Source organism: Pseudocercospora fijiensis (genome assembly GCF_000340215.1).
Source record: "Pseudocercospora fijiensis CIRAD86 unplaced genomic scaffold MYCFIscaffold_1, whole genome shotgun sequence".
Classification (NCBI taxonomy): Eukaryota; Fungi; Ascomycota; class Dothideomycetes; order Mycosphaerellales; family Mycosphaerellaceae; genus Pseudocercospora; species Pseudocercospora fijiensis.
The window spans coordinates 9,839,366-9,863,745 of NW_006921532.1; the positions used below are offsets into that span (position 1 = coordinate 9,839,366).

Consider the following 24,380-nt stretch of genomic DNA (forward strand, 5'->3'; position numbering starts at 1 on the left):
TGCGTCGGTTGGAGGAAGTCGTTCACGAACAAAGACAACCAGCGGAAATCTCGATTAATAAGCGTCGACACTGCCAGTCTCGCCTTTCAGCGAAAAATGTCAACCAAATCTAGGCCGAGGTCGGAACTGGTCAATCACGCAATCGCATTTCGCTTTTCTCCTAGCAATCAGGAAAGCCTCGTGCCCGTGCCGCTGACTGCGAGGCGCCGTCTCAGGTGCAGCAGTGCATATTCGAACTGTGCCACCGTGATTATTCTGTGCCAGGCATGCTGCTCACCTGCTGAACCATCTCGGGCCCAGAGGATGCTCGTCAAACAGCTATCACAGACAGCACCTTCGCATTGAGTCAAATCGTCAACATAAGCTACACTAATGGGTATAAAGGTTGGGCGCAGTGGCCGAATCGACTTTCCAATCCAATCTCTCCTCGCCCCCGTCTTCGCTCTCGTTAGAATGTAACTCGAAAAGTTCTCCTCCTGCAATGCAGCTTTTCACCTCCTGTACTCTCCTCCGACCGCGCTCTGGGACGCCATACCGCAAAGCAGATGCATTGAGCTCGTATCATAATGTGATCGTCGATACACTGGCAGCCGTTCAGCAATGTAACACTTGCAAGTGACCTGTGGTTTCATTTTGTGCCTTCTGGAAAATCTTCCAGCGGGCCGCTGGTTGCACTCATGCCAGGCGCTGGCTTCGAGGTCTTGATTGGAGGCGGCGGCTCGGAATCTACTGCTACCTTCTCCTCTTGACCAGATGACGGTACCGCCGCTTTTTGTTGGTCTGCATTATCTGCTGGCTTGCTCTCGGGCTCTGCTGGTGCAGGCGATGCCTCATTTGTAGCTGGAGGCACGTTCTCTTTCGCAACTTTCGCAATCGTTAGCGCTTTTGCACCGCAGCCCATGCCCGCAAACGTCCGCCATACCTGATGATTCGGTCGTCTTCGGACTTTCCACTGGAGCATCATTCTTGGGCGGAGGCGCAGGCGGAGTGTCCTTCTCAATTGCTGATACTGGCTCCGAAGCCGCCGGAGTGCCCGTCGCGGGCGAAACTCCCTCGCTACTGCTCTTCAGATCTGGCACCGCCGTCGCAGGCGTCGTATGTGCAGCCGAGGAAGCCGCGATATCTGCAGAGGCATCCTTCGTGGGTGGTAGCTGCTTGTTCGTGTCTGGCGCGCTGGTACCGGCGGTTGCAGGCGTCTGCGAAGCTTGAGCTGCCGGCGGTGCCTGTGAGGTCGGCGGCGGCGGCGCAGACTGGCTTTGAGTGGCGGATGACGGTGTTGTTGCAGCGGTGGATCCGGTTGTCTCGGTAGGTTTGTCTTGCTTCTTGTTCTTGTTCCGCTTGAAGAGCCCCTTCAACAGCTTCTTGACGTTGTCAACCGCATCGGGAGCTGCGAAAGCGTTGGTAAGATGTCTGTAGGGGAACCTAACATGAACACTTACGAACGCCAGGCATTGTGATGAATGAGAAAGAACAGGAGTGGAACCAATGCGCCAACTGGCACTCCCAGTAAGCTGTGTTACGTTCGCAGCAGGGAGATGATGAGGATGGAAGGTCGCGAAATGGGGCGGAGTAGTAGTTGGGCTTGTCCAATCATCCAATTGGGAAGGAAAGAGGGAGGGAGTCACGCGGAAGACCGAGTGGTCAGCAAGCCCTCATCATGCTTCCCACGATGAGGAACATCCATTCGCATCGTGAGGAGGAGGCTACAAGATGTAGGTACAGCTGTTTTGCGCTGCGCTCTCCCAGCCACGTTGATGCATGAGCTGCTTAATATAGCTTCGAGAGCTTGGGCTTCGGATCGTCACATCCGGCAGCTCTCTCTGGATGACTAGGCCATGCTTTCTGTCAAAGTTCGTTCCGCACACGCCAAAGTCCTCTCGCTCATCACACACAAATGTGAAGTCGCTCGCTCGCAGCGGTGCTTCATCCTCACTACCAAGTGCGGTCACCTCACAAAGACATCCAGTCCCGCTTCTGCTTCATGCATCCTACCACGAGCGGTGCAGCACAACAGCCAGTCTTGCCCACGCCATCATTGCTGATTTCATCATCAGCACCGAGTCATTACCACGTCGTGGCACTTCATCTGACAATATTAGAACTTTGGATGCCTCTGTGTCCGGTCACTAGTTGCATTGCCTGTGGCCCATGGAGCTCTCATCGAAGGCATACCGGTGCTACCGTGCATCTGAGGCAAGCCAGCACTGCCTGGTTTGGCCCACGGCGCAGCGGTGCCAGCTCCGACTACAGGAGGCACGTCTTTACTCTGTAATGCCACAGGCTGCTGTTTCGCGTGCGTGCTAGGTGGTGCGGCAGGTGCTTCGGGGTCCTTCTCCCAGCGGAAAAGACTGCCGAACGGGAAGTGCTGGACGACAGGAAACTTGCCAAGCACTTCGGCCACATACATCTTGAGCATACCTTTGTTGATCTTTCCCCAGCCGTCCTTGATCCCGCTGATATCATACAGGACTGGCGAATGTTCCCAGAAGGGGCCCTTCTTGACGTCGTAGATGAATTGAATGGCGGAGAAGTACATGTTGCTGTTTTTGAAGTCTGCAACGAGAGCCTTGTTGGTGACTGCGGAGGGGGAGGGTGCTGTAGGTAGGGAGCCTTCCGTCGGAATTGGCGCAGAATCATCCCCCGTCGATATTGCTGGTCCGAGTTGGGCAGAGCCAAAGATGTACGGCAAGAAACTATGATCGTCTAGACCCCATACACCATGAGAGCCTGCTGGCTCAAGAGTGTATGTTGCTATCAGTCTGCGAACGAGTTCCAAGTAGCTTGAAAGCGCGATTAGCCTGCTGTTGGAAAGCTGCTCATCACAACTTACGGTTGCACAAGGCCTACAACAATTGCCTGTTCGTCACCATGGTGAAAGATGCCGAGTTTCCAGAGACAGCCTAAGAATGCAAGGAAACTGAGCTCGTGGCCAGTGCCGTAGTCTAATCTCTGGGCACTGCCGAAGCTTCCCAAAAGATATGCTTTCAGCTCGTCTCGCAGTGCCTCTTCGGCGCCGAAAGAAGTCGGCAGAACATTCTTCAAGAGGTCATCGAGCAGAGAGGGCGCATTCCGCTCGGCGAGCTGATACCACTTTCGAAAAGCTACGTTGCCGAATCTGCGGGGGCCTGTGTCGGGTGGTGCTTGATCTATCAGAGTTGAAAGGCTCTGCAGCAGAGCTCTCACCTCGATAATCTGCGAGGACATGTGCGGCGGCACATTCAGTGTGCAAGCCTTCGCAGCAGCTCCTGGCTGCCTCTCTGGGAACATGGCTTTGGTGAGTTGAAATAGCCATGTGGTCAGATGTGTGTATGCTGTTGACGTGAAGAAAGAAGCCAGATCGTCCCCATCGTTGATCTTCTTCGAAGGAGCGGCGAAACGATGGCTGGCGACATGTTCAATGCGCTCGAGAACAGGCAGAGGCAGAGGCGCGTGCGGAATGCTCTGTGTCATGGTGCTCGTCGCGCAGGTTCGAATAGCGTGCATGGAGGTGGAGGGCGTGCAGCGGCTCTTGCTTCTTGGGGACAGCGCTCAGCTGGAGAGCCTCAGGCAGGGAGCGGGAGCGGGAGCGGGAGCATCCGTTGCAAGCTGCGATCATTGCCGATCATTGTCACCCTGCGCGACGGCCTCGCGTAATTCCGCCCGAGTCTCCGAGATGAACACTTCCACGCAGAGTAACAGTGGCCGCCAAGCAATTCATGCCATACCGAGAACCAGACCAGACCTGCCGCGTGCTTGCTGTACGCCCGACAGCCGCGGCAAATGTAGCGAGTCACCAAGCTGTACCGGCGCGATTCGTTTGCAATGCCTCCAGCCAAAAAGCGCAGAAATGGCGCGTTGAAGCGTGTCTTGCACGCTGAACCGCCCAAGCCGGAACCGATGCAACGTCGCTTGCCCAAGGCTGCCCGGAGAGATCCCTATGCGATGGACGAGTCTCCCGAAAAGCCGATGGCCTCTCGAAAGCGAGTTGTCATGCCGGGTGCCGAGATCTCTCCTCTGAAGAAGCGCAAGGCCGGTCCAAAGCCCGACGCTGCTGCACAGAACCCGGTCGATGCTGAGCAGGTGGCGCCGACGAAGCATTCAAAAGTGAGCGTGACTCCAAGAGCAGAGCGTGAATCCCCTCGGAAAGCTACTCGACGACGTGGACCCAAGGACCATGAGCCGCACCCGGGTCGTCGTCTGGCCCAAGAACAAGCCTCGGAGCAATTTGAAGGCGACGATGCTAGCTCAGATGGATTGTCTGTTGGACAGCACGATCCGGAACGTGGACGAAAGGTAGCAGACGCAGAATCACTCCGGCCTTCAGAACAGCAGACCACGCCTCAGCGCAAACGCGGACGACCGCCGAAGGCACCTTCCAGCGCTGAAGGCACAAATGGAGTGCAGTTGGAAGAGATAATTGCAGACATCGAGCCGAGCTCGGCCAAGAGACGATCGCCCAGATTGACAATGAAGGAAAAGCTTGCAAAACTGGGCAACCATTCAAATGCGCCTATGCCACCTATTGAAAGAATCGGAACTAGCGAAGTGGTTTTTCCCGAAGAAGAAAACCAGCCATTCGCAGACAATTCGACTCAAGTTGGTGACGAAGACGCCGATGGTGGGATCGTCGAGGAGAAGTCGACGAGAGCTCACGCAAAGGGGAAACTGCGATCCCCAGCTAAATTTCGACGAGATCCAGATGAACAGCTCTCATCATCCGATGAAAGTCAGCACGCCAATGCAGAGGACAAGGCTACGAATGCCCATTTCCTCGGGCAATGGCCTGTTCTGAGGAAGATCTTCGCTGCTGCCCGAAGAAGGAACATTCGTTCAAAAAGTGGCAAGAAGCGCAGTAACGACAATGTAGAAATGGAGGAGGATGTCGCCGAAGCGCTGCATGCGTGTTGCCAAGTGGAATACAAGCTCACTCGCTTGAGGGATACAGAGCATGCCACCGAGCAGATCCAGGACCCGTCTAACGAGCTCAATGATCTCATGGAAAGGATCAATATCCTCTGTAACAAGGAACGAGGATCTCAAGCTGATCTGGACGACGAGAATTTGGCTCGGTGCATCTATGTCCATCTCATCGACAAGGTCGTAGATCTCCTACGTCATATGATGTCTTGCTACAAGACAATCGATCAAGATGACTCGGTCCTAGCCAGCACTATGAGCCTTGCACATACTCGCACGTGCACGCGTGTGATGAATACGATTTTGGAAATGGGGAGAGTTGCAAAGAAACGCAAGCTCCCGTCCGCCAACGAGCGCTTGAGGAAGTCGATCGAAAAGGACATCCTGCGACCGCTAGGCAAGGTGGTCAAAGTCTTCATCTCATACTTGTCTGTCATCACACGTCAACAGCAACTCGAGGAAGCTCAGGCTCAGGAAAGACAGGAGCGTGAGCAGCTGCGATTGGAACGACGGCGGAAGAGAGAGGAGCGACGTGAAAGAGACCAATATGAAGATCTCCGGAAGAAATGGGGAATGCTGCACACCGAAAGACGACGCGCAGAAGGCGGCTGCTTGACCATGGCAAAGCAGCGACATCTTCAATACAAAGAGTCCGAGCCGGAAGTCGACCAGAACGGCAATCTGTTTGAACGAGTAGAAGTTTTCAGGACTAGGGCACCGGGGCCGTCACCTGCCGCGATAGCTCAAATTCGTGCGGGCAAGACCTTCAGACCTTGGTCGAGTGAGGCTTTGCTTGCTCTCGTGAATGGCTTGAAGCGCTGGTCTGACGATGAGGAGATGGTTTTCACGAGGATTATCAGGGAACACTGCACGCGTGGAGGACTCCTTGTGGATCGCAACGTGACCGAGATTGTTGTGGCTGCGGCGGATCTGAAAGAGCTTTTGTCACGTTCTCAGGAGCAGAATGATGGCCATGTGCAGGACTGGGTGCGAAAGATACCACTTTGGACTGAGCCACGGTCCTTGCTCAGACCTGTGGGTCAAGAAAATGGCGAAGAGGAAGATGCCGATGATACCGATGAGGTGGAAGCGGAGGCAGAAGAAGACGTGGTGAATAATGAGGTATAAGCTTGTTCAAAGATGAAAGGAAGCCGCCATGCATAATTGCAATGCCATTCCATGGGGTGGAATAGCAGTAATGCCACATCCGCCTTCACGAATATCTATTGCCAACCCGATGCAAATAATCACATACTACAGACTTGTGTTTTGTACGCACCACAACGCCGAGTTCGTTCCGCGACGGCAGCACTCCCTGAGTTCTGTACGAGCCTCCCCAAATACTCTCTCTTCGCAGCCATACCCTCGCCTCTTGAGGATGCGCCGACTGGTAGACGCAAGTCTCGCAGCTTCTCGTTCTCTTCCTGCATAGTTTATCAGTTAGAGGTTACCGGGCGCCCAATCCTGTTGGAATTGCCTTCCTTCTAGCATAGTCTTCAACCGATGAACCATGCTCCCGCGGTACTAGAGCCAAATGGCCTACCGTCGAGACTATCGTCTTTGTCGCCGCACTCTGCTACACCGCCTATGGCTTCCTCGCTAGCTATATCTCGTCCGCCACCCGTATTGTCGTCACCAAAGCCGAAACCAAGGCCTTCTCCGGCATCTGCCACCGTCATTTGACTCGTCTCGACAAACTCGAATTCCTGTTGGTGTTCTGGAGTAGCATTATCGGCTATGTTCGTATTAGAGACGCTAGCATTGTCAAGACTCTGATCGTTAAAAGGGGCGTAGACATCTGGAAGAGGCATGAAACTGGATTGAGTCGGGGCGCTGTCGCTCATATAGCCAGGCGGAGGAGAGGGAGAGTAGCGGCGTGGAGTCTGTGACTCCGGAAGTGCTGTGAGATAATTTATGGCGGGTGGTCGAACACGGTCGTTATCGTATGTATAGCGCACTCGGTCTCTCTGCTAGCGGCGAGGGTGAGTATACAGGAGCAGTAGGGCAGCGCCGCCGATGAGTATGCCGCTTACTATGATAGACGGCAAGACAACCTACATGGTTAGTCTTGTAGTAACGAATGGTGGAGGCGAGGAGGTCACGTCTGAGTAAGAGCGTGAAGTAAAGGACAAAATCATTTCGCTTCAAACAAAATGCAGTCGTACAGCGGTGGAAGAAGGGGAAGAAGAAGAAGAGGGAGAAGAATCGAACCACAAGAGCAGATCGAGATATGAAAATACCAATGAGCAAAATTAGGCATAAAGAATAAGCTCTCAATGCACCGATCGCATAATAGACTAAAGTAGCTGATCCAGTATCGCCTCACGAACACGATCGTCCGAGCCATCCTGTCGCTGGACTTCTCTGAAATCCCCCCCTGCATCATTAAACGGTTTCTTAGCACGAGCCCGTCCCAATCCGATCCTTGCCTGCGCAGATGTGATATCCTTTCCATCTTGCGTCTTACGGCACCATGCCAAGATCAAGTCAATTGCGGAACTTTCTCTTATACCATAGAATTGGTGGGCGAGAGTTTCCGAATTGAATCGAAACCAGACGCGTTTATGTCGCTCGCCAAGGCAGCTGCTATCGCGTCGAGCCCCTTCAAGCTTCTCTGCGAACGTCTGCTCTAGCTGAGAGGCCGTGATACTAATTTGTAGTAGAGTGAAGTTGAAGGCGGCACAGAAGGAAGCGAGGTTGCTCGGCTGCGCTGTAATTGAATCGTTTACCGCAAAAACGGAACGGTTGGCGGCCTTGACCTCGTGGAGGAAGTCTACAACAAGACTAGTCACTAGGACGGAGTTGACATTTGCAATCTCTACAGATTTCTGCCGTTTGTTGGTGTATGATAGGTATGGCATTCTAGTCCGAGAAGGGTCATTGGTAGCAGATCGGGCGTATAATATGTCGTGGTAGAATGCCTGTCCTGGAAAGAATGGAAACGACGCACTTAGCATTTCTTCTGTCGAGAGTATGAGGATGGGCATGTCGATGTACTCTTGACCTAGAAACTCGAGATGTTTTCTAATATTGTCGAAGGCAAGCTGTTGCCACTTTTTGCCACGTGGGCTGCTATCGCGTGCGATGAACACTGTACGATAAGCTGACTTCGACTGATTAAGGTGCTGGACGAGCTCCTTCCGGATTCCGCGGTTGAGCATATCGGGCAGAATGCAGTACTTACCCTCGTCTGCTTGGTCTTCTTCAGATGTCGACTCGTCTGCTTGCTTCTCTTCAGGTGCAGACTCGTCTGCTGCCTCTTGTTGAGATGTAGGCTCGTCTCCGTCGTCGTCTTGACGCCCTCCTTCTGATTCTTTTCGCTAGTCTTCCTCGGATTCAGCTTGTTTGTTGATCGTCGTCTCCGTTCACGTCGGATTCTCCTTCGGAATCTAGAACTGCGGTCCGCGCGGACTGTGTAGTCTGATTGACCGGGTTGTTCGTAGGAAGGGAATCCTGTGGTAAGGCGGCGGCTGTAGTAATGGGTAGTGGACACATGATGGAGCTTACGACGCTTGTAGATTCTATCACCGGCGGACCTAACCTCACTGGATCAGGAACTTTCATAACGTTGCCACTCCAAGTCCGCGCAAGATACTGAAGCAGAGTAGACGGTGTGCCGGTACATCCGCGTCGAACGTGGAGGTCAAAATGAATCGGGTCGGGGAGGATTAGACCGCAGGAGCATGGAAGTCCCGGATGATTGTGATGCGTATGGAAGGCGTATTCGTCCAAGAAAGAGAAATATGGAATACATACAGCCCGAATTCATCTCGGATTGAAGTGGATATTCCAAACGGCACGGCAGATCTGGATGGTATTTCCGGTATGGACACTCAGTCAGAATAGGAATACTTGAACAGCTGCGGCCTTTCGCGCGCGAAGGGCAGAGTCGATGAACTCTCTCTCTAGACCCAACATGAAAGTGTTTCGCTCTAGAACTTTGCAAGCCTCAAAGCGCGAGCGATGTCAGACGCCAATGTCTCTCCACTCGAGCCCTGGACGTATTCTCCATGGATGAACAGCCTTGTTTCGTACGACATCTTGAGGGTTTCCTGAGCGCGTGAGAAGAGTAAGTAGTATAGCCAAGGTAAATTCGTTCAGGCACATGCACCCCGCATATCCAGGATGTCTGTGGCGTAGGTATTAATGATTACTGTAGTTCGTTGCCATGTGGTGGTGGCTGAGGTATCAAGATGTCAACGGAGAGCTCGTGGCCTTGCATGCCGCTGCAGGTCCTCAGGCATGCTTCTTATCATGTTATTATTAGGCAGATGAATGATGGATGAAAGTCGGACGCTGGCTTTCTGATCGCGAAAGGCCGCAGCACCCTCCGACGCTTCGCCAAGAGCTTGCTCTGCAGAACCTGGAGCAATATAATCTTCTACTCCAACCGAACCACAAACTGTCAGTCATCACCGCGTGGACTAATTGTTAGACGTCAGCAGCATGGAGTACAAGCCTCCCTCTGAAGCATCTGAAAAGCCAGGCCGTATCACGCCTCGCATAATCATCCATGGCGGAGCTGGAAACATCACTCGCCAGAACATGCCTCGATCCTCATACAAAGCTTACCGCTACGCCCTTCTCGATATCGTGGAAAGCGCCCATCTTGAGCTTCTCAAGCCCGGGACCACAGCGCTAGATATAGCGGTTGGAGCAGTCGTCCTCTTAGAACAGAATCCCCTCTTCAATGCCGGAAAAGGCGCAGTGTACACTACAGCTGGCACGCACGAGTTGGAAGCGTCAGTCATGGTGACTCGTGGCTACGTGAAAAGAGGCGTAGGCGTAATGAAAGTGAAGAAGGCGAAAAGCCCGATTAAACTGGCGAGGGAGATGTTAATCAGAGGCAATGAAATTGATGGAGGAGGAGGAGCGCAGGGACATTGTCAACTCGAGGGAGATTTATGTGACGAGCTGAATGATCGATGGGGCCTGGAAAGTGTGAGACCTAGCTATTTCTGGACGAGAAGAAGATGGGATGAGCATAGAAGAGGACTCGGACTGAGCCATGACGATGAGACCTATGAGAGGATGAAGAGGGACGCGGATGCACTCTGCTCAGAGACTTCGTTGGACCATGCTCGAGCAGATGAGACGATTAAGGATTCCGACCCAATGATGTTCGGCGACACCCAATGGGATGGAAAAGAGTATTTGCCTCAAGGGACGGTTGGAGCTGTGGTGTTGGACAGCACTGGCACTCTTTGTGCAGCAACGAGCACTGGTGGTCTTACGAATAAGCTACCTGGTCGCATTGGCGACACTCCAAGTAGGTCTCCTCTTCCCTTGTTCAATTTCCGACCTCTTCCAGCACATTTGGCTGGCTCCAAGCTCTTCATGATACAATAGCTAGGCCCGGCCAAGTAGCAGCGTGGCAACCATGCTGACTTCATGTTCCAGCCTTGGGCGCAGGCTTTTGGGCCGAGCAGTGGTACTCTGCTCCGACCTTGATGCCTACTGCAGTGTCGCCGTTGTCTCAACTCCTATCATTGTTGGGTGACTGCATTCCTAATCTGCAGGGCTACAACACCGTTCATAGGAATGACTTCAACGACGATGCTTCTGCTCTTCGTGCTGTGGCCATGTCAGGCACGGGAAATGGCGATTCTTTTTTACGTGTAAATGCTGTCCGGACCTGTGCAGCGATTGCGCGTTACGCCGATCGAAGCACCGTTCCACTACAGTCTGCTGTCACTGCTGTAGCAGGACCAAACGGTCAGCTCCAGCAATCAGCTGCAGACCGGTGGCAGAAGACGGGCGAGGGTGAGGGAGGGATTATTGGTATCGAGCTCAGTCATGGTGAAGGACATGTCGTTTTCGACTACAACTGTGGCGGTATGTTCCACGCCTGGATTGACACAGCCGGCCACCCACGCTTTAAGCTCTTCCAGAACGATAAAGGATTTAAATACGAGTAGCGTCGTCCCTGGCAGCGAAGTCTTGACTCTGGTTCTAGAATCGAGCCATTCTGGCTCGTGCTCTAAAGTTAATAGATATGGAAGCTTTTGTCATGCTCGAACACCTACTGCTTCGAGCTCAAGACACTCTGCACTGCTTTAATGACATGCTTGTGCACATCTTTGGGTGCAGCGATGACACCCTTGTTGTCATTCAACGTTCGGCCCAGGCTGAAATCCAGCCGCTTACCTTCCACATCTGTGACCTGGCCGCCTGCCTCTCGCACGATGAGGTCTCCAGCAGCGTGGTCCCAGATCTTCTCCACGTAATCCTTCTTCACTGGCAACCGCAAATACAGATCCCCCGCACCTCGTGCGATACTGCCATATTTCGCTTGACTGTCCATTTTTACGCTTGGCTTTGTGATGCCGAGCTTCTGTGCAATCTTGACTGAGTCGTCCTGGTTGCTGTGACCTGCTTCGACGGACTCGCAGAAGGTGGCTTCTGAGATGTTGCTGATCGGTTTCATCTGGATTTTGGAAGCTGGGGCCAAAGAGCCCTTGCCGAGAGGTCTGCTATTTGCGCCCTGTCCCTGCACAGCAGAAAAGAGGACGCCCTTGCCTTCTTGGTCTGTGGCATCGGAACCAATGCCTTCAGTCAAAGGCTCGGAATCAGAGACTGGTAGATTTGGGCAGCCCAGGACGCCGACCTTAACATCACCGTCTACCATAAGCCCAAGGCAAACGGCATACTGTCCACCGCGCAGGAAGCCTTTGGTACCATCAATAGGGTCGATGGCCCATATCCTGCCCTTGTTTCCGCCTTTGCTGTCACCCTTGTCGATGATGTCAAGCATGGCCTCTGGACTGGCTATGCTTCCACCAAGCTCTTTCTCTGCAGCTGCATCGGATAGCGAAGCATTGTTGACCAGATGCCACACTGTTTGTCTCAAGTTCTGATTCTCGCGAAGATCCTTGGCTTCCTCTTCGGCAACGATTTCATCGTGGGGAAAGTTGTGTTGCAGGGCGCTGATGATGAGTGCCTGCGCGCCAAAGTCGCCAATGGTCACAGGTGACGCATCCTGCTTGTTGAGGGTGCCTTTCGCATGCGAGTGGAACACGGACTTGGTGAGAAGGGTGGCGCGTTGGACGGCGAGCAGCGCAATGTGCAATTCTGTGGCGTAGTCGCACGAAGCCATGCTGTGCTGTTGAGAGAATTTGAATGCTGCGAGGTGGGGCAGCGGGAGGTGAGAGGAGAGGAGGCGAACGCGAAGGCGAGGGAGAAGTGTTGGTAGGAGAGCAGCAGCAGCCAGGACGAGCGCTGAAAGAGTGAAGATAATAATGGGCGAGAGAGGATTTTGACTCCTTACCATTGTCCTGCAGCGGATCTCGTCCTTCTCGGCCTTTGAGCTTGCGTTGCGTTGCCGCCGCCGCGAATTCGGAGACTGCTCGGTGCAGACATTCATGTAACTCTGCGATCCATGATGTCGTCGCAACACGATGACCGTGTTGTCGAAGAATGGGACATGTCAGCAAGAGAACAGATGGGCGGAGAAGATCAATCTCAATCATCGAAAACGCCCTGAAATACTCTTTGCTCTGAGACTATCTATGTTCAGCCGCCTGCTGGGGCGCCTTGCTGTTCCCGTTCGCCAATCTTGTTCCGGCCTTCCTCGAATAAATCGACCCAAGATCATGATCAAAATCACGACCAGTCGCAGCTGCAGCTAGCTCAGGACTCTTCGGTATAGACCCGCCCGCCTCTGGTCTTGGCTTTCCCTTTCTTACCACAGCTCCGATTTTTGCGACAATCGCTTTCACCTTCTCTGGAATCGGAGATTTCTGAACCTCCTCCAGCAGGACAAAGCGTCGAATCAGCAGGTTGAAGATGCTTCCAAATCCCAAAGCAATGACGGTGGAGGTCAAGATAATGACGTTGTAAGGCATACTGAAGTCTGGAGTCGGTAGTGGCAACAATAGTGAAGTCGTGCGAAGGTAGCTATCTTCTTGACCGTTTTGAGAGAGAACGCGCAGAACAGCCGGCGCAACATCGAAGCCGCGATTTGCGTCTGGTGGATACTCCGTGTACCGCAGGATGGCCTTCTCGAAGTCATAGGCGATGTTGACCTCAGAGAAGGGAGGCAATTCCAGCAACAGCTCCAGCTGCGTGCCTTTCTCGCGATCGATGGCGGGCGTGTAATACATCTTCTCAATCTTTGCGCCTTCGACGCGGAGCGTATGCATGTAAGGCCTGAGGAACCAAGGGAGACTTTCCAAGAAAACAACGCGCTGTGCCGTCGGACGTCGGTTAGTGATGACAGTATGCATGCCTCCTCGCTCTTGACCATAGCCTGTAATCTGCCTGCTTGCGCGGAGCAGTGCCTGGCTTTCCTCGGGAGCTTGCTCAATGACCTGCTGCGAAAGCTTGAGATCAAAGTCCGCATCGTCTCTGAGTCGATACAGCCGTGAGCCCGAGCCATCCTGCTGAGCGCTTTCCGGTGACACCTCACTACTGACTTCCACGTTTCTGCTCGCAGGTACTTCCAGAAGGACATCGACTGCATCATGCCGTGCCGCCAGAGGACAGCTACCATGGATCGATCTGCCAAAGATTCGACTCAACGACCACCCAACTTCTCCCTCGGGTCTTTTGGGATAGCATGTATCATGAGCGTTGTATGATTTGCTTTCGTCACAGGGAATCTCCTCTATCGGAGGCGGTCGTGGGATAGGATTATCTCTGGAGCGCATGCTACGCTCGATGTCCAATACCATATCAACGGTCTGCTCGACCTCGAGGCTGCCTCCTTTTGGCCTCACATCAATGGACATTGTCTGCCAGTTAGCATCGAACACCTTGTGCCCGTCCAGCAAACTCGAGACGCCAGCCTTGCCTTTACATGACAGCAATTTGAGGAACGGTGTTAAGTTCTCCGTGCAGACAACTTCATGGGGCAACATTCCGTGCATGAGATGTAGCTTTGATGATCCCGTCGATTGCAGGGTACCCTCGGGCTCGAAGCTCAGTATGGGCTGAATAGTCTTCGTTCGGTCGATGAAGTTCAAGCTTGCGCAAAACAAGCCACTGAGACTGTTGACGAGGCCACTCCATCTCTCTTCTGCCTCTTGCTGATCACTTCCTTCCAGCCAGGCCCACAATTCCACACCAGTGCCGCCTTCCCTTCTCCCATTCCGCGGTCGGCTGCCCCAACTCTCTTCGTCCCATCTTCCGAGGGCAAACCTCAGATGGAGCTCTGACGTACGTGTGTGTTGCAGTATCTGTCCTAGAGATCGAGGAAAGAAGCGAAAATGCTGGTTTTGGTAGTCGTGCAGGGAAGTGGAAGCGGTGAAATTGAACCCAGCGTACAGAGCTCCTCCTGGAAGCGGCTTGAGATGAAGATGCTCGTCGTAGTCGCCTGAGATGGGTACAGTGTCAGCGAAGGCGAGGGAGAGCAAGCCGGCAGGGAGTGCCAGCAGAGATGCGAGCCTCATGTCTGGGTGTGAGGGTCAGGAAGGTCAGTTCGTATCAGAGTATCAGGACACGTGCGATCGGGTTGCGGACACGTTCACATGCATGCCCGACGCCGACGATACGCGAACTGCCCTGGCCTGGGCTGGCTGAGCCTGCTGATTGGTCGCGGCTGTTTCTGCCGGATCGGCCTCGCGAGTCTCAGTCTTCTCCAGGAAGCTCACGTCCAAACCGACACTCGACTTTTGAATGTTGCTGCCTCCGCTCAGACCGCTCGCAGCTACATTGCACCTGGACAGATCAAACACCGCCTCACAACACACCTCCACAGGCGACGCGACACTCACCCTCGCTGTCGGCCAAGATGGCCGCCGAACAGCGCAAGCTGCTCGAGCAGCTCATGGGCGATACCATGATGAACGCGCCGGGCACACACAAGCAAGCCGCTCTCACCATAACAGATCCCAAAGTGTGCCGGTCTTACCTCTGTGGCGGATGTCCACACGATCTCTTCACGAATACCAAACAAGACCTTGGTGCATGCGACAGGGCTCACCAGCCAAACCTGCGAGACGAGTACCAAGCCGCTTCAGACGAGCAGAAGAAGACGTGGGGCTTCGAGTTCGATTACCAACGAGATATTAGCAAATACGTCAGCGAATGCGACCGCCGAATAGACGCTGCACAGAGACGACTGGAAAAGACACCAGACGAGATTCGGCAGACCAACAATCTACTGAAGGCGATCGGTGACTTGACCAGGACCATCGAGGCAGGCATGGTTGAGATCGAAATCTTAGCTGAGCAAGGAGCCGTCAACCTTGCCGTCCAGGAGCACCACAATCTGAAGCTGAAGAAAGTGCAAAAGGAGGAGCGCGAGCGAGAGTTGAAGGCACTGTCTGACACCTCTGGTCCTTCTGGGCACCAAAAGTTGCAAGTCTGTGATGTGTGTGGCGCATATTTGTCGCGACTCGACAATGACAGGCGACTAGCGGACCATTTCTTTGGAAAGATGCACCTTGGCTATGCTCAGATGCGAAAGGAAAACGACCGGTTGGCCAAAGAACTCAAAGGTCGGCGAGCACCAGAGCGACAAGAGCCTGTGGATGACCGAAATGGCTATGACGACTATGGAGGTGGCGGCTACGGCTCACGTGGTGGTGGTGGAGGATATGGTGGAGGCCGTGGTGGAGGACGTTCTTATCGAGGTGGAGGCTATAGCGGCAGAGGTGGCAGATGGTAGACTCTGGGCGCCAGCTTTAATTTAGAGCTGACGAGTGCTGCACAATTAGCGAGGCGTAAGGCGAAATGAAAGGAATGCATGCGAGAAATGGCTCTTCTCAGTCTTCCTGATAGACGATCAGGATAGCGAGAGCTCTATGAAATTTGATGCTTTGCTCTTTGCCTGATCTATACTGTCTAGTCCGTAGGCCTGATATACAGCCTTTGGCCTGGTTACGGGGCATTAGCGGCAACAGAGTAAAGGAGGACTACGCGTTAAGTAGCAATCTATGCGCTCTAAGCTCGATGCTCGAGGCTATACTATTGTCTGCGACGTAACGACTACCGCTCGATCTGTAGAGCGGAGCTGTACGCGCTCTGCGCTCGATGCTCGAGACTGGACCACTGTCTGCAATGTGCCGACCGCCGCTCGATCTGCAGAGCGGAGCAGTTCATTCTGATGGTTATCCTGAATATTTTCTAGACTGTGTACATACGATCCACTCAAGCTTCACCAACCTTTACTCAGCAGTAGTTCCTCATCTGCCTGTCCTTCGAAGTAGTATAGCCATAACACTTGAAAGCATTTGACTTGCTTTCGCTTGAGCATCTCTCGCATACTCTCGTCGTCGTTGCTGTGACACAGTTCCTTTTCACCAGCAATCCGCCCAGCTAGATATCCTTTTGTAGGATCATCTTTTCCCTTGGCGATCTCCTCCAGCGTGTTTGCCAGATTGGCCCAGCTCATTTGAGACGCATTGATGTCCTTGCGGTGAAGTTGTTGCTTGTCTTTCTTGTCCATTAGGTCTGTGCAGTGGACTTCTTTATAAGCTCGTAGGTATGGTTCGTCTCTTCTATGGGTGGTAGTATCTGCAGCTCGCATAATGTATTTAAAGGTGTCTCTGAACTCCAAAGTTTTCTCGTTCAACACTCTCAGATCATCGTCACCATCGCTTTCGTTGTCGTCGTTGGTGGCCGCAATCGCGTTCTTCTGATCCGAATTCTTGTTCAGGTCCGGTAGAAGGGCGTTGTAGCCTCCTCTGTCAATCAACTTCCTTTTCTTCTATTTGGATGTTAGTTGGGAAAAGTATAGAAATTGCTGGGTGATAAATACCACATATCGACCTATGGTTGCCCTCACAAATCTATCCCGCACTTCTCTTTCTTGGCGAGGAAAAGGTTTATCTTCGTCAAGTTCGAAGTGCCTGTCTACGTCTGTCCATCAAGCATACATATCATCAAACTCCTCCTCCTCTTCGTCCTTCGGCGGCGGCTCTTGCTTCTTGATCAACTCCAACCGACAAAGTGGGCATGTGACATGAAGCTTCAGCCACGGCTGTATACACTCCAGGTCGAAGAGATGGTCCTTGTGACAAGGTAATCTCACCACCAGTGGATGACGGTCGTCGAGGAAGTTCTGAGCACATATGGGACAGGACGTATCTGGTGTTTTCTCTAATGTCTTCTTTGGCACTCTTTCCAGCTGTTCGATGAACTCGTCCGGAACACCTTCGACGTGCGAGGGAGGGTGATCTGCGCTTGCCATGAGGGATTCAATCAAGCTGCCAATCAGCTCGGAATTGGAGTCGGCGGATCGGTCTGTCTCGGGGCCACGCATCATGGAGAAGGCGTTTGCGAGGGTCCGCTATGTAGTTGCGTTAGATGGCAAAGTAGACGAGAGTGCAGGATGTTGAACCCACAAATGCAGCGGATACATCCTGCGGGAGCGGCAAAGAGTTGGCATTTTGAGGTCGCCGAGAGCCAGAAGTATCAACGACGTCTAATGTGCTGAAGAATGTGCTCAGGTCTGGTCGACGGCGGGCTTCTTGTTTCTGCGCGTGCTCAACTCCGGTAGCATTATCGTGTTCGACTGCATTGGTCAGTCAGCCGATATGGACATGGCGATGAGGGGCAAGGGCAACTTGATCAGACTGTGTTTGTGCCTGCCTACCTACCTTCGTAACCCGACATACTGCACGCGTGAGAGAAGCAGGGCAGGGCACTGCAGGTTCCATAAGTTTGCTGCCTTAGCGTGCGTATATAGTCCGGCCTAGCTGTAAGATTACAGTCATGTGATTTTCAATAGTTATACCAAATTCTAACCGTGTATATGACTGTTACATCTTCACCAACCATTAATATCTTTACTAACTGTAATGTTACGGTTTATACTATTAAACTATTAATCTTTAGAACAGTTGCTAGTATACGAACGGTTAGTATACCTACGAACGGTTAGGTCCAATAAGAATAGGCGCCGAGCGGTTACTCCGCGGGGGTGCGATTGGACTTTATATATATACTATCGTTCTTCTATCTATATATACTACTAAGGTTCTCGTACCGCCGCCGCCCTTTCCGCTCCGCCAATTTTATATTTAATTTAATACTTCTCGCGCCCGTAATGTCTTCTGCTAGTGAAGCCGCTCCTGCTCCTACTCCTGCTTAGGAGACCCGGCCTGCGAGGCTAGGACTAGACGCTCCGGTAATATTAATCTATTCTATATTGTTCTTTAGCCTTTAGCCTTTAGCCTTTAAGTTTAGCCCTCAGCCTTTAAGTTTAGAATCAGAATTAGGATCAGCCTTCAAGTTTAGAATCAGAATTAGGATTAGAATTAGCCTTCAAGCCTTTATAAATCTTAGCCTTTAGGCTTACTACGGCTATGTCTAATACCTGCACCTATACACTATTTATCTATTTGATATTCCTATATACTTTTATATAAACAGGCAGTGTAGTTTAGTGGCACAGCGCACTAACTTAGGCATTTAGTACCGTAAACTCCTTAGATATTTAGTAAAGTACCTAGAAGCTCGCATTTCTCCCGGCAAATTTCCTAAACCGACTACTCTATAAGCAAATGAATTTAAGAAAGACCTTTCGAATCGTAATAAGCTCGACTATAGCATTCGGATAATGCACTTCGAGACTGCTAGTTATAAACAGAAAGATGAACTTATTAAATCGATCTATAGCAACGACATTTAGACCTCCTAGCCCCTCCTATATAGCTAGGCCTGCGGCAAATGCCTAGGATCGAGAACCTTTAAGAATGATACTATCTCTCGAGCTCGTATAAGTCCTTCTATCTTTCAGAATTCAGACTATACTGCCTATTCACCTTTTTTAGCGCTCTACCGCTATCTACTGTTTAGCTTTTGCTACTGCCGCTACTTAGCTTTTGCTACTACCGCTGCTTAGCTTTTGCTGCTGCCGCTACTTAGCTTTTGCTACTGCCGCTGCTACTGCTACTCGTGTTCTGCTGCTGCTAGTGTAGTGGCTATATACTGATTGGTATTTTAGAAATTCGTTGCCGCTTAATTTGAGCAAAATGCTTATTTAAAGTCCCTTAATAATAAGGGCACTCTTTCTTTCTTCGAGTCCCTCTTTAATAAGGATGATTTTTTTATAGTATATAGGTTTGCTATGCGTTAGTAGATCAGTAATGCTCGGTAATGCTAATAATAATACAGCTTCTATTATATGAAAGGCTATCTAGACGTCGATGCCTCTAGCTAGTAGGGCAAAGCATTCTATAGGTGTATATTCATTCAATATAAGTATACTGCTCGTATTATTCAGTATAATATAGCTAAGCTTCTTCAATATAAGCTTCGGCTTAAGCATCTGCGTCTACGTCTATCTATCTATCTATCTATTAAATCGATACCTCCGAGAGCTCCGTAAGATGTTTATATATATATACTAATAATCTGTGCTAGGGCTATTTCGATCTTTGTGCTCGAAGGTAGCGATCTGCCTTCGGGCGGATACCGATCTTCCTAGTAAGTTATACTTATTATACTAGATATAGATACTAATAAATACTTATAGGCGATAAACGATGCGCTAACGCTAACACTAAGCTTGTGCTTAGTTATAATAGCTACTCGTAAGTCAACCTTCTATAGATCGAGCATCTATATCTATTAAGCACCTACCGAGCCTTGCGGAATAATTTGCAACTAACTATATATATAGAATCGACGAAAAGTTCGATAATCTAGAGCGCTCCGACTTAAAGGAGCTAATGCTAGCAAAGCCTAGCTCTAGCGACAAGGGCCGCAAGGTATAGTTTAGTATACTAGCAGCTATATAATAGATATACTAACTATAAGGTATATAGAAGCGAGATTTCTCTGCCGCCTTAGTAGAGGCGAATAAGCTCGACTTTGCGCTACTGCCGCGCAAGCAGCGCCGCGCTACTTAATGCTTTTTTATTTTTATTTTTTATAATACTGTCTACGTAGCGCTAGGGCGCCGTTTGCTATCTGCTGTCCGCTATCTACTGTTGCTATTGCTGTTGCTATATACGCTATATACGCTTAATTTTTTTAGCATTTTTTTATATATAAAACTATAATAAATTGATAATATTAATATCTACTAACAACCCTATAGTACGCGAAAGATCGAGTAGTACTAGTAAAGCCGTATACACGCGTTAAACGCGTCTATATTCATATGCTAGACTTGCATATACGTAACGCGTTAGCGACTTCCTTTATACGCGACTGCCTTCCGTAGCAAACAAATTCAACTAGACACCTCTACCTCTACCTCTACCTCTATACTATTCGACATATATATACATACACATACCCTACACGATATTCGATACATACCTAAGATGCACCGATACTTATTTATGCTACTAGGCGCTCTGCGTCGCAGTACTAACCGACTAGCTGCGCTAAATAACTAAGGCGATACGAGTGCTTAAGCCGACACGGCTACTTAAGGCGATACGGCTGTTCCTTCGGTATTAGCACCTGCTCTAGTATCTAGTACGAAGCGCTCGCGTAACGAGGAAGATAAGGATAATAAGGAAGCTAAAGCCGTAGACCTTCCTAATATAGAGGATGTTGCTTAGAGCATCGAGTAGCCTAACGACGGCCTCGGTATATAGTTTAATAAAGCTAAGCCTATACGTCGCATAATATCTAAACTGCTAAGTCTCGACCTAGCGACTATATAGGCTAAAGACACTAGTAGCTATAATATGCCAACTACTAAGGAGGTTATCGAAATAGCTAACTACTAGATTAAGGGCGAAGAAGAAGACGAGCCCCTCGAAGTGTAGTAAGCGACTGCTATACCTAGTTAGGAGTATATCGAGGAAGATAAAGCCTAAGTACCTACTTAGACTTAACAACCGGCTAGCTTTATATTGCCGCCGCTAGAGCTAGCTTAGTTCTATAACTAGTCTCGAGTCCTAGACTAGAAAAAGGGCTACAAGGTTGCAGTAATTAAGTCCCTCGAACTCGCCTTTAGTCTTTAGCTCTAAGATATAGGTATTTCAAGGGCCGACTATTAGTCGCTGTTCTAGATCTTTGCTATACTAATTACGGATAGTATTTAGATAGCAGATCTTCCGCGCTTAGTCGACACTATTAAGTTGCATCTTAAGTTAGTTCTTCCTCTCCTCGAATTGCGCTTTTAAGAGGTCGCCTTCGAGTAGAAGAAGCTACTATCTATACTAGGAAAAGAAGCGAAGGTCTCCGAGCCGCTCTACTTCTTTAATCTACAATAGCTGTTTACGCGGATCTTAGCCTCCGATATTTAAATGTATAGTAGTCTCGCCCTCCTCGTAGACTTACTAAACGAACTTAGCTAGTCTCGGGCATAGGCGAGCTCGATTCGAATAACTTCTAGTGCCTTCGCTACGTATCTAGCTAATCCGAGCATACCTATAGCTTCTACGTCCTATACACCTAGTCTAGCTCGTAGCAAAGCGCTAAACTATATGCTACCGACTAGGAAGCGTAGTGCTAAGACAGCAAAGACTAATGCCCTAATGCTAGTACCTTCGGTTAATTAGAAGCAGTTTATCGGCAAGCTAGGCGGACCAATCTTTCTATTAGATTTCGTTTGGTTCCGTTGTAACGATGCTAATTGCTATGCCGCCAACACTACTAATTGGAGTTATATCGGCCGCGTCTTAGCTATTTGGCTCGATAACCGAACCGAGCGTAATTATACTAGTACGAAGGGGTCGACTATTATATAGGTACAGCGCCTCTATAAATTCTAATAGCTGCCTGCGGCTACGAAGCTTAAGATTCAAGACCCGGAGTAGAACGAGCTGTTTCTAATCGACACCGAGGTCTTCAGTTACTACGTCTTAGAATCCTAGGTGCGGCCTAGTAACAGCACTGTCGTAGTGCACTACCTATACCAAAGCAAGGTTAATGCCGAGGACTTGCTACCTTAGGGTACGTACGTATATATTGTTAGACGCGTTATTCTTAAGGATAGTCGAATACTTCCAATTTACTAAACACACCCTATTCGTAGCGAGTTAGAGATTATAACTTATAGCCGCTAGCACCTTATCGACACCTATGTTAAGCTAAGCAAGGTTATCTCCTTGCTATATCTTATGTTTATTAATAGATTCGGCCTCTATCGGAATATGTATCGATCGCTAATAGGTTTCTATATTATTATAGCTAGACTGTCGATATAGGAGCGTAACCGTACCTCCAATATTATTCCTTTCACTCTTAGACCTTACGGTAGCAATATAGACGATGTAGTTAATGCCTTCGCACTAGCATTGCAAGCACTAGATCGTGGTATATAGCTTAGCCTACTAGATGGCATAGAGGCTACAATCTTAGCTTTTGTTATAGTATACATTAGCGATATGCCTTAACAGCAAGAGAATTCCGGTATACTCGGACCTATATCTACTGTTTCCTATCGGTACTACTATACGACTGCTAAGGATAGAGGCAACTTAACGGTCTCGGTCTCCGATCTACGGTATTATTATGAAAACGAGCGCATTCGCTAATATATAGACAGTATCGCCGGGCAATTAGCCCGTACCTAGTTTAGCAAGTAGTACAGCATGCTACTAGACTCTATAGCACTATAAAAGATATCGCTAGCGATAGATATCATCCTTTTACGTCTATCTAATCTAGCGCACTCGGAATTCAAGGGTATAAGCTACATAATGTACACTCTCCTACTTAGTAAGATCTTAACAAATACAGCTTAACTAGTATATAGTAAGGAGCTACGTACTTTTCCTATGCTACCTAGATAGAATCGGCTTTAGTTACCGCTACATCATCTGCTTAAATACAGCCTATCCGAGCACGCTTGCTAGTCAGTCCTTATACTAGTATTGCTACGCACTTGGCTATAGGACGAGCTTATCGAGCTACAATTTGCTAAAGCTATGCGTAAAATAGTACGTAAGGGCGGCACTGCGATTAGCAACCTCTTTAGTTATATCTAGCGACAGTACCAAGCCCGGCAGCTACTAGTCTTATTAGAATTCGATGAAATCCTAGTCTCTGCCGCACTCGTCCGCAGCTTCTCGGTATTAGCACGTTCAAATATAAACCTTATATCCTAAAAGACGACGACTAAACAACGGAAGAACTACATAGCTAAGATAATTGCTATGCGGCAGGTTTTCTAGGAACTAATAGAATATAGCGCTATCGCTAATACTAAGAATCTACGAACCCGCGATCGCCGTAGTATAAGTGTAGCAAGCCAAGTTGCTAATAATTAGCAGGCGAAGGATACGAAGGGTGCCGCTAAATATCGTAGCATAGTAAAGCGGCCAAATGTCTACATTAGCTAGCACTACAACGTTACTATCGCTAAATACGCCTTAGCCGCGAATTGCAATATCCTTGCTAGCGAAGCCAAGTATAAGGAGATAAAGCAGCAAATCTATATAACTAACTATATTAACCCTAAGCGTAACCTCCTTTAGCGGCAGGGCTTAAATATAACGGTGCGTTTGCTACTATAGGGTGCTTACGTATCCGATTATCCTATACTAACAAAGCAGCTAAAAGACCTATACGATCAGAACCTACAACTCTTTAAGAGTATGTTACCTAGGTCCGAGTAGCGTCGATTTAATAGCGATATAGATAACTAGACTATGCTTAATAGTACCGAGACAATCCTTAGCGACGACGATTACCTCGGTATTGTAACTAGCGAGCGCCTTCTCGAATACTACTACAAGGAATTCCTGCTTCTACCGGTTAAGAATAATGCACTTAGCGGCTATCGAGAGCCTCTAATTGACGTATACCGATACGACTATAACCGCGAGAACTATACTCCGATAAACAAGGTTAGTATTATCCTAGCTTCAATATTTATATACTAACTACTCCGCAGGATACGATCTACTAGTATAAGCGCTTTGCATTCGACGATAAGCTAACCTAGCGCCGTATAGTCTTCCGCCGTAGCGACTTCGTCTAATATCGTAGTATAACTAATATCGGCCGGATTAATTAAATCTTTACGTACCGTACTATCCGTAGCCTCTCGCTATTCGTACGCCTTATAATAACTACGAAGGAAACACTCCGAGATGATCTACTCCTTAAGCTACTAGTCTATAAGCTTAGCAATAAGGAGATTACGGTTAGAGTAAACAGTATTAGTAGCAATAAGATCTAGATAGTGCTAGTCGTAACTAATGCGACGTAGCTACTACTTATAACAATAGGCAAGGCTTAGGATATAAGGACTAGTAATAGGGTGCTTTATGTAGATTGGGATGTTCAGTTTCTTTAAGCGGTAGACAGCGGCAGAGCGGTGGACAGCGGCAGAGCGGTAGATAGCGGCAGCGTAATAGATAGCATAGAATAGTATACCTATATAGATAATTGAACCGCTATTACCTATATACCGCTAACACCTATACACCGCTGACTACTAACAAACAGCTGACTCTTAGCAGCCGCTGATTGGTCCTAACGGTTCGCTTTATCTTAACCGTTTACGTGCTTTAACTATTCAGATTTTGCATCTATAGCTAGATATCTATAGTCTATAAGATCTAATAATTCACTTAAGACAACTGCATTTCTGCGGTCGTTGCTATTGTACTATTTAGACTGAGCAA

General features: G+C 49.7%; 10 protein-coding genes across 10 annotated transcripts; 3 read left to right on the plus strand and 7 right to left on the minus strand.

Moving 5' to 3' along the window:
- Positions 1–320: 320 nt before the first annotated feature.
- On the minus strand, positions 321–1,678 carry MYCFIDRAFT_86320 (uncharacterized protein). Its single transcript, XM_007922484.1, has 3 exons — positions 1,440–1,678; positions 923–1,387; positions 321–864 (listed from the first exon to the last, which is right to left on the minus strand). The coding sequence occupies exons 1-3, from the start codon at positions 1,450–1,452 to the stop codon at positions 629–631; spliced, it is 714 nt and encodes a 237-aa protein (XP_007920675.1). The 5' UTR covers positions 1,453–1,678; the 3' UTR covers positions 321–628.
- Positions 1,679–1,729: 51 nt separating this feature from the next.
- MYCFIDRAFT_149951 (uncharacterized protein) lies at positions 1,730–3,450 on the minus strand (the record flags this gene model as incomplete). The annotated part of the gene is made up of 2 exons (XM_007923829.1): positions 1,730–2,780; positions 2,831–3,450. 2 exons carry the CDS (start codon positions 3,448–3,450, stop codon positions 2,096–2,098), a joined length of 1,305 nt encoding a protein of 434 aa, XP_007922020.1. The 3' UTR covers positions 1,730–2,095.
- Positions 3,451–3,481: 31 nt separating this feature from the next.
- On the plus strand, positions 3,482–6,328 carry MYCFIDRAFT_170813 (uncharacterized protein; the record flags this gene model as incomplete). The annotated part of the gene is made up of 4 exons (XM_007923830.1): positions 3,482–3,677; positions 3,709–3,728; positions 3,766–6,006; positions 6,044–6,328. 4 exons carry the CDS (start codon positions 3,482–3,484, stop codon positions 6,326–6,328), a joined length of 2,742 nt encoding a protein of 913 aa, XP_007922021.1.
- Positions 6,329–6,392: 64 nt separating this feature from the next.
- On the minus strand, positions 6,393–8,521 carry MYCFIDRAFT_170814 (uncharacterized protein; the record flags this gene model as incomplete). The annotated part of the gene is made up of 6 exons (XM_007923831.1): positions 6,393–6,863; positions 6,889–7,166; positions 7,223–8,171; positions 8,195–8,236; positions 8,266–8,437; positions 8,472–8,521. The coding sequence occupies 6 exons, from the start codon at positions 8,519–8,521 to the stop codon at positions 6,393–6,395; spliced, it is 1,962 nt and encodes a 653-aa protein (XP_007922022.1).
- Positions 8,522–9,342: 821 nt separating this feature from the next.
- Positions 9,343–10,814, plus strand: MYCFIDRAFT_29063 (uncharacterized protein; the record flags this gene model as incomplete). The annotated part of the gene is made up of 2 exons (XM_007921713.1): positions 9,343–10,165; positions 10,297–10,814. The coding sequence occupies 2 exons, from the start codon at positions 9,343–9,345 to the stop codon at positions 10,812–10,814; spliced, it is 1,341 nt and encodes a 446-aa protein (XP_007919904.1).
- A 104-nt stretch (positions 10,815–10,918) lies between these two features.
- Positions 10,919–11,992, minus strand: MYCFIDRAFT_27242 (uncharacterized protein; the record flags this gene model as incomplete). The annotated part of the gene is made up of 1 exon (XM_007921611.1): positions 10,919–11,992. The coding sequence occupies one exon, from the start codon at positions 11,990–11,992 to the stop codon at positions 10,919–10,921; it is 1,074 nt and encodes a 357-aa protein (XP_007919802.1).
- Positions 11,993–12,398: 406 nt separating this feature from the next.
- MYCFIDRAFT_129273 (uncharacterized protein) lies at positions 12,399–14,285 on the minus strand (the record flags this gene model as incomplete). The annotated part of the gene is made up of 1 exon (XM_007923832.1): positions 12,399–14,285. The coding sequence occupies one exon, from the start codon at positions 14,283–14,285 to the stop codon at positions 12,399–12,401; it is 1,887 nt and encodes a 628-aa protein (XP_007922023.1).
- A 243-nt stretch (positions 14,286–14,528) lies between these two features.
- MYCFIDRAFT_210068 (uncharacterized protein) lies at positions 14,529–15,726 on the plus strand. The gene has a single exon (XM_007923833.1). The coding sequence runs from the start codon at positions 14,627–14,629 to the stop codon at positions 15,503–15,505; it is 879 nt and encodes a 292-aa protein (XP_007922024.1). The 5' UTR covers positions 14,529–14,626; the 3' UTR covers positions 15,506–15,726.
- Positions 15,727–15,799: 73 nt separating this feature from the next.
- Positions 15,800–16,546, minus strand: MYCFIDRAFT_76701 (uncharacterized protein; the record flags this gene model as incomplete). Its single annotated transcript, XM_007922290.1, has 2 exons — positions 15,800–15,918; positions 16,003–16,546. Coding segments are annotated over 2 exons (663 nt in total), but the record flags the coding sequence as incomplete, so codon positions are not given.
- A 159-nt stretch (positions 16,547–16,705) lies between these two features.
- MYCFIDRAFT_62991 (uncharacterized protein) lies at positions 16,706–17,454 on the minus strand (the record flags this gene model as incomplete). Its single annotated transcript, XM_007922075.1, has 3 exons — positions 16,706–17,128; positions 17,184–17,353; positions 17,439–17,454. The coding sequence occupies 3 exons, from the start codon at positions 17,452–17,454 to the stop codon at positions 16,706–16,708; spliced, it is 609 nt and encodes a 202-aa protein (XP_007920266.1).
- Positions 17,455–24,380: the final 6,926 nt, after the last annotated feature.

What these genes read in the sequence shown, in the direction of transcription:
- MYCFIDRAFT_86320 (XM_007922484.1), bottom strand. An exon ending in GAAGACGACCGAATCATCAG is followed by an intron (nt 865 to 922) that starts GTATGGCGGACG and finishes CGATTGCGAAAG; the next exon opens with TTGCGAAAGAGAACGTGCCT.
- MYCFIDRAFT_210068 (XM_007923833.1), top strand. Translation starts at nt 14,627, where the DNA reads ATGGCCGCCGAACAGCGCAAGCTGCTCGAGCAGCTCATGGGCGATACC.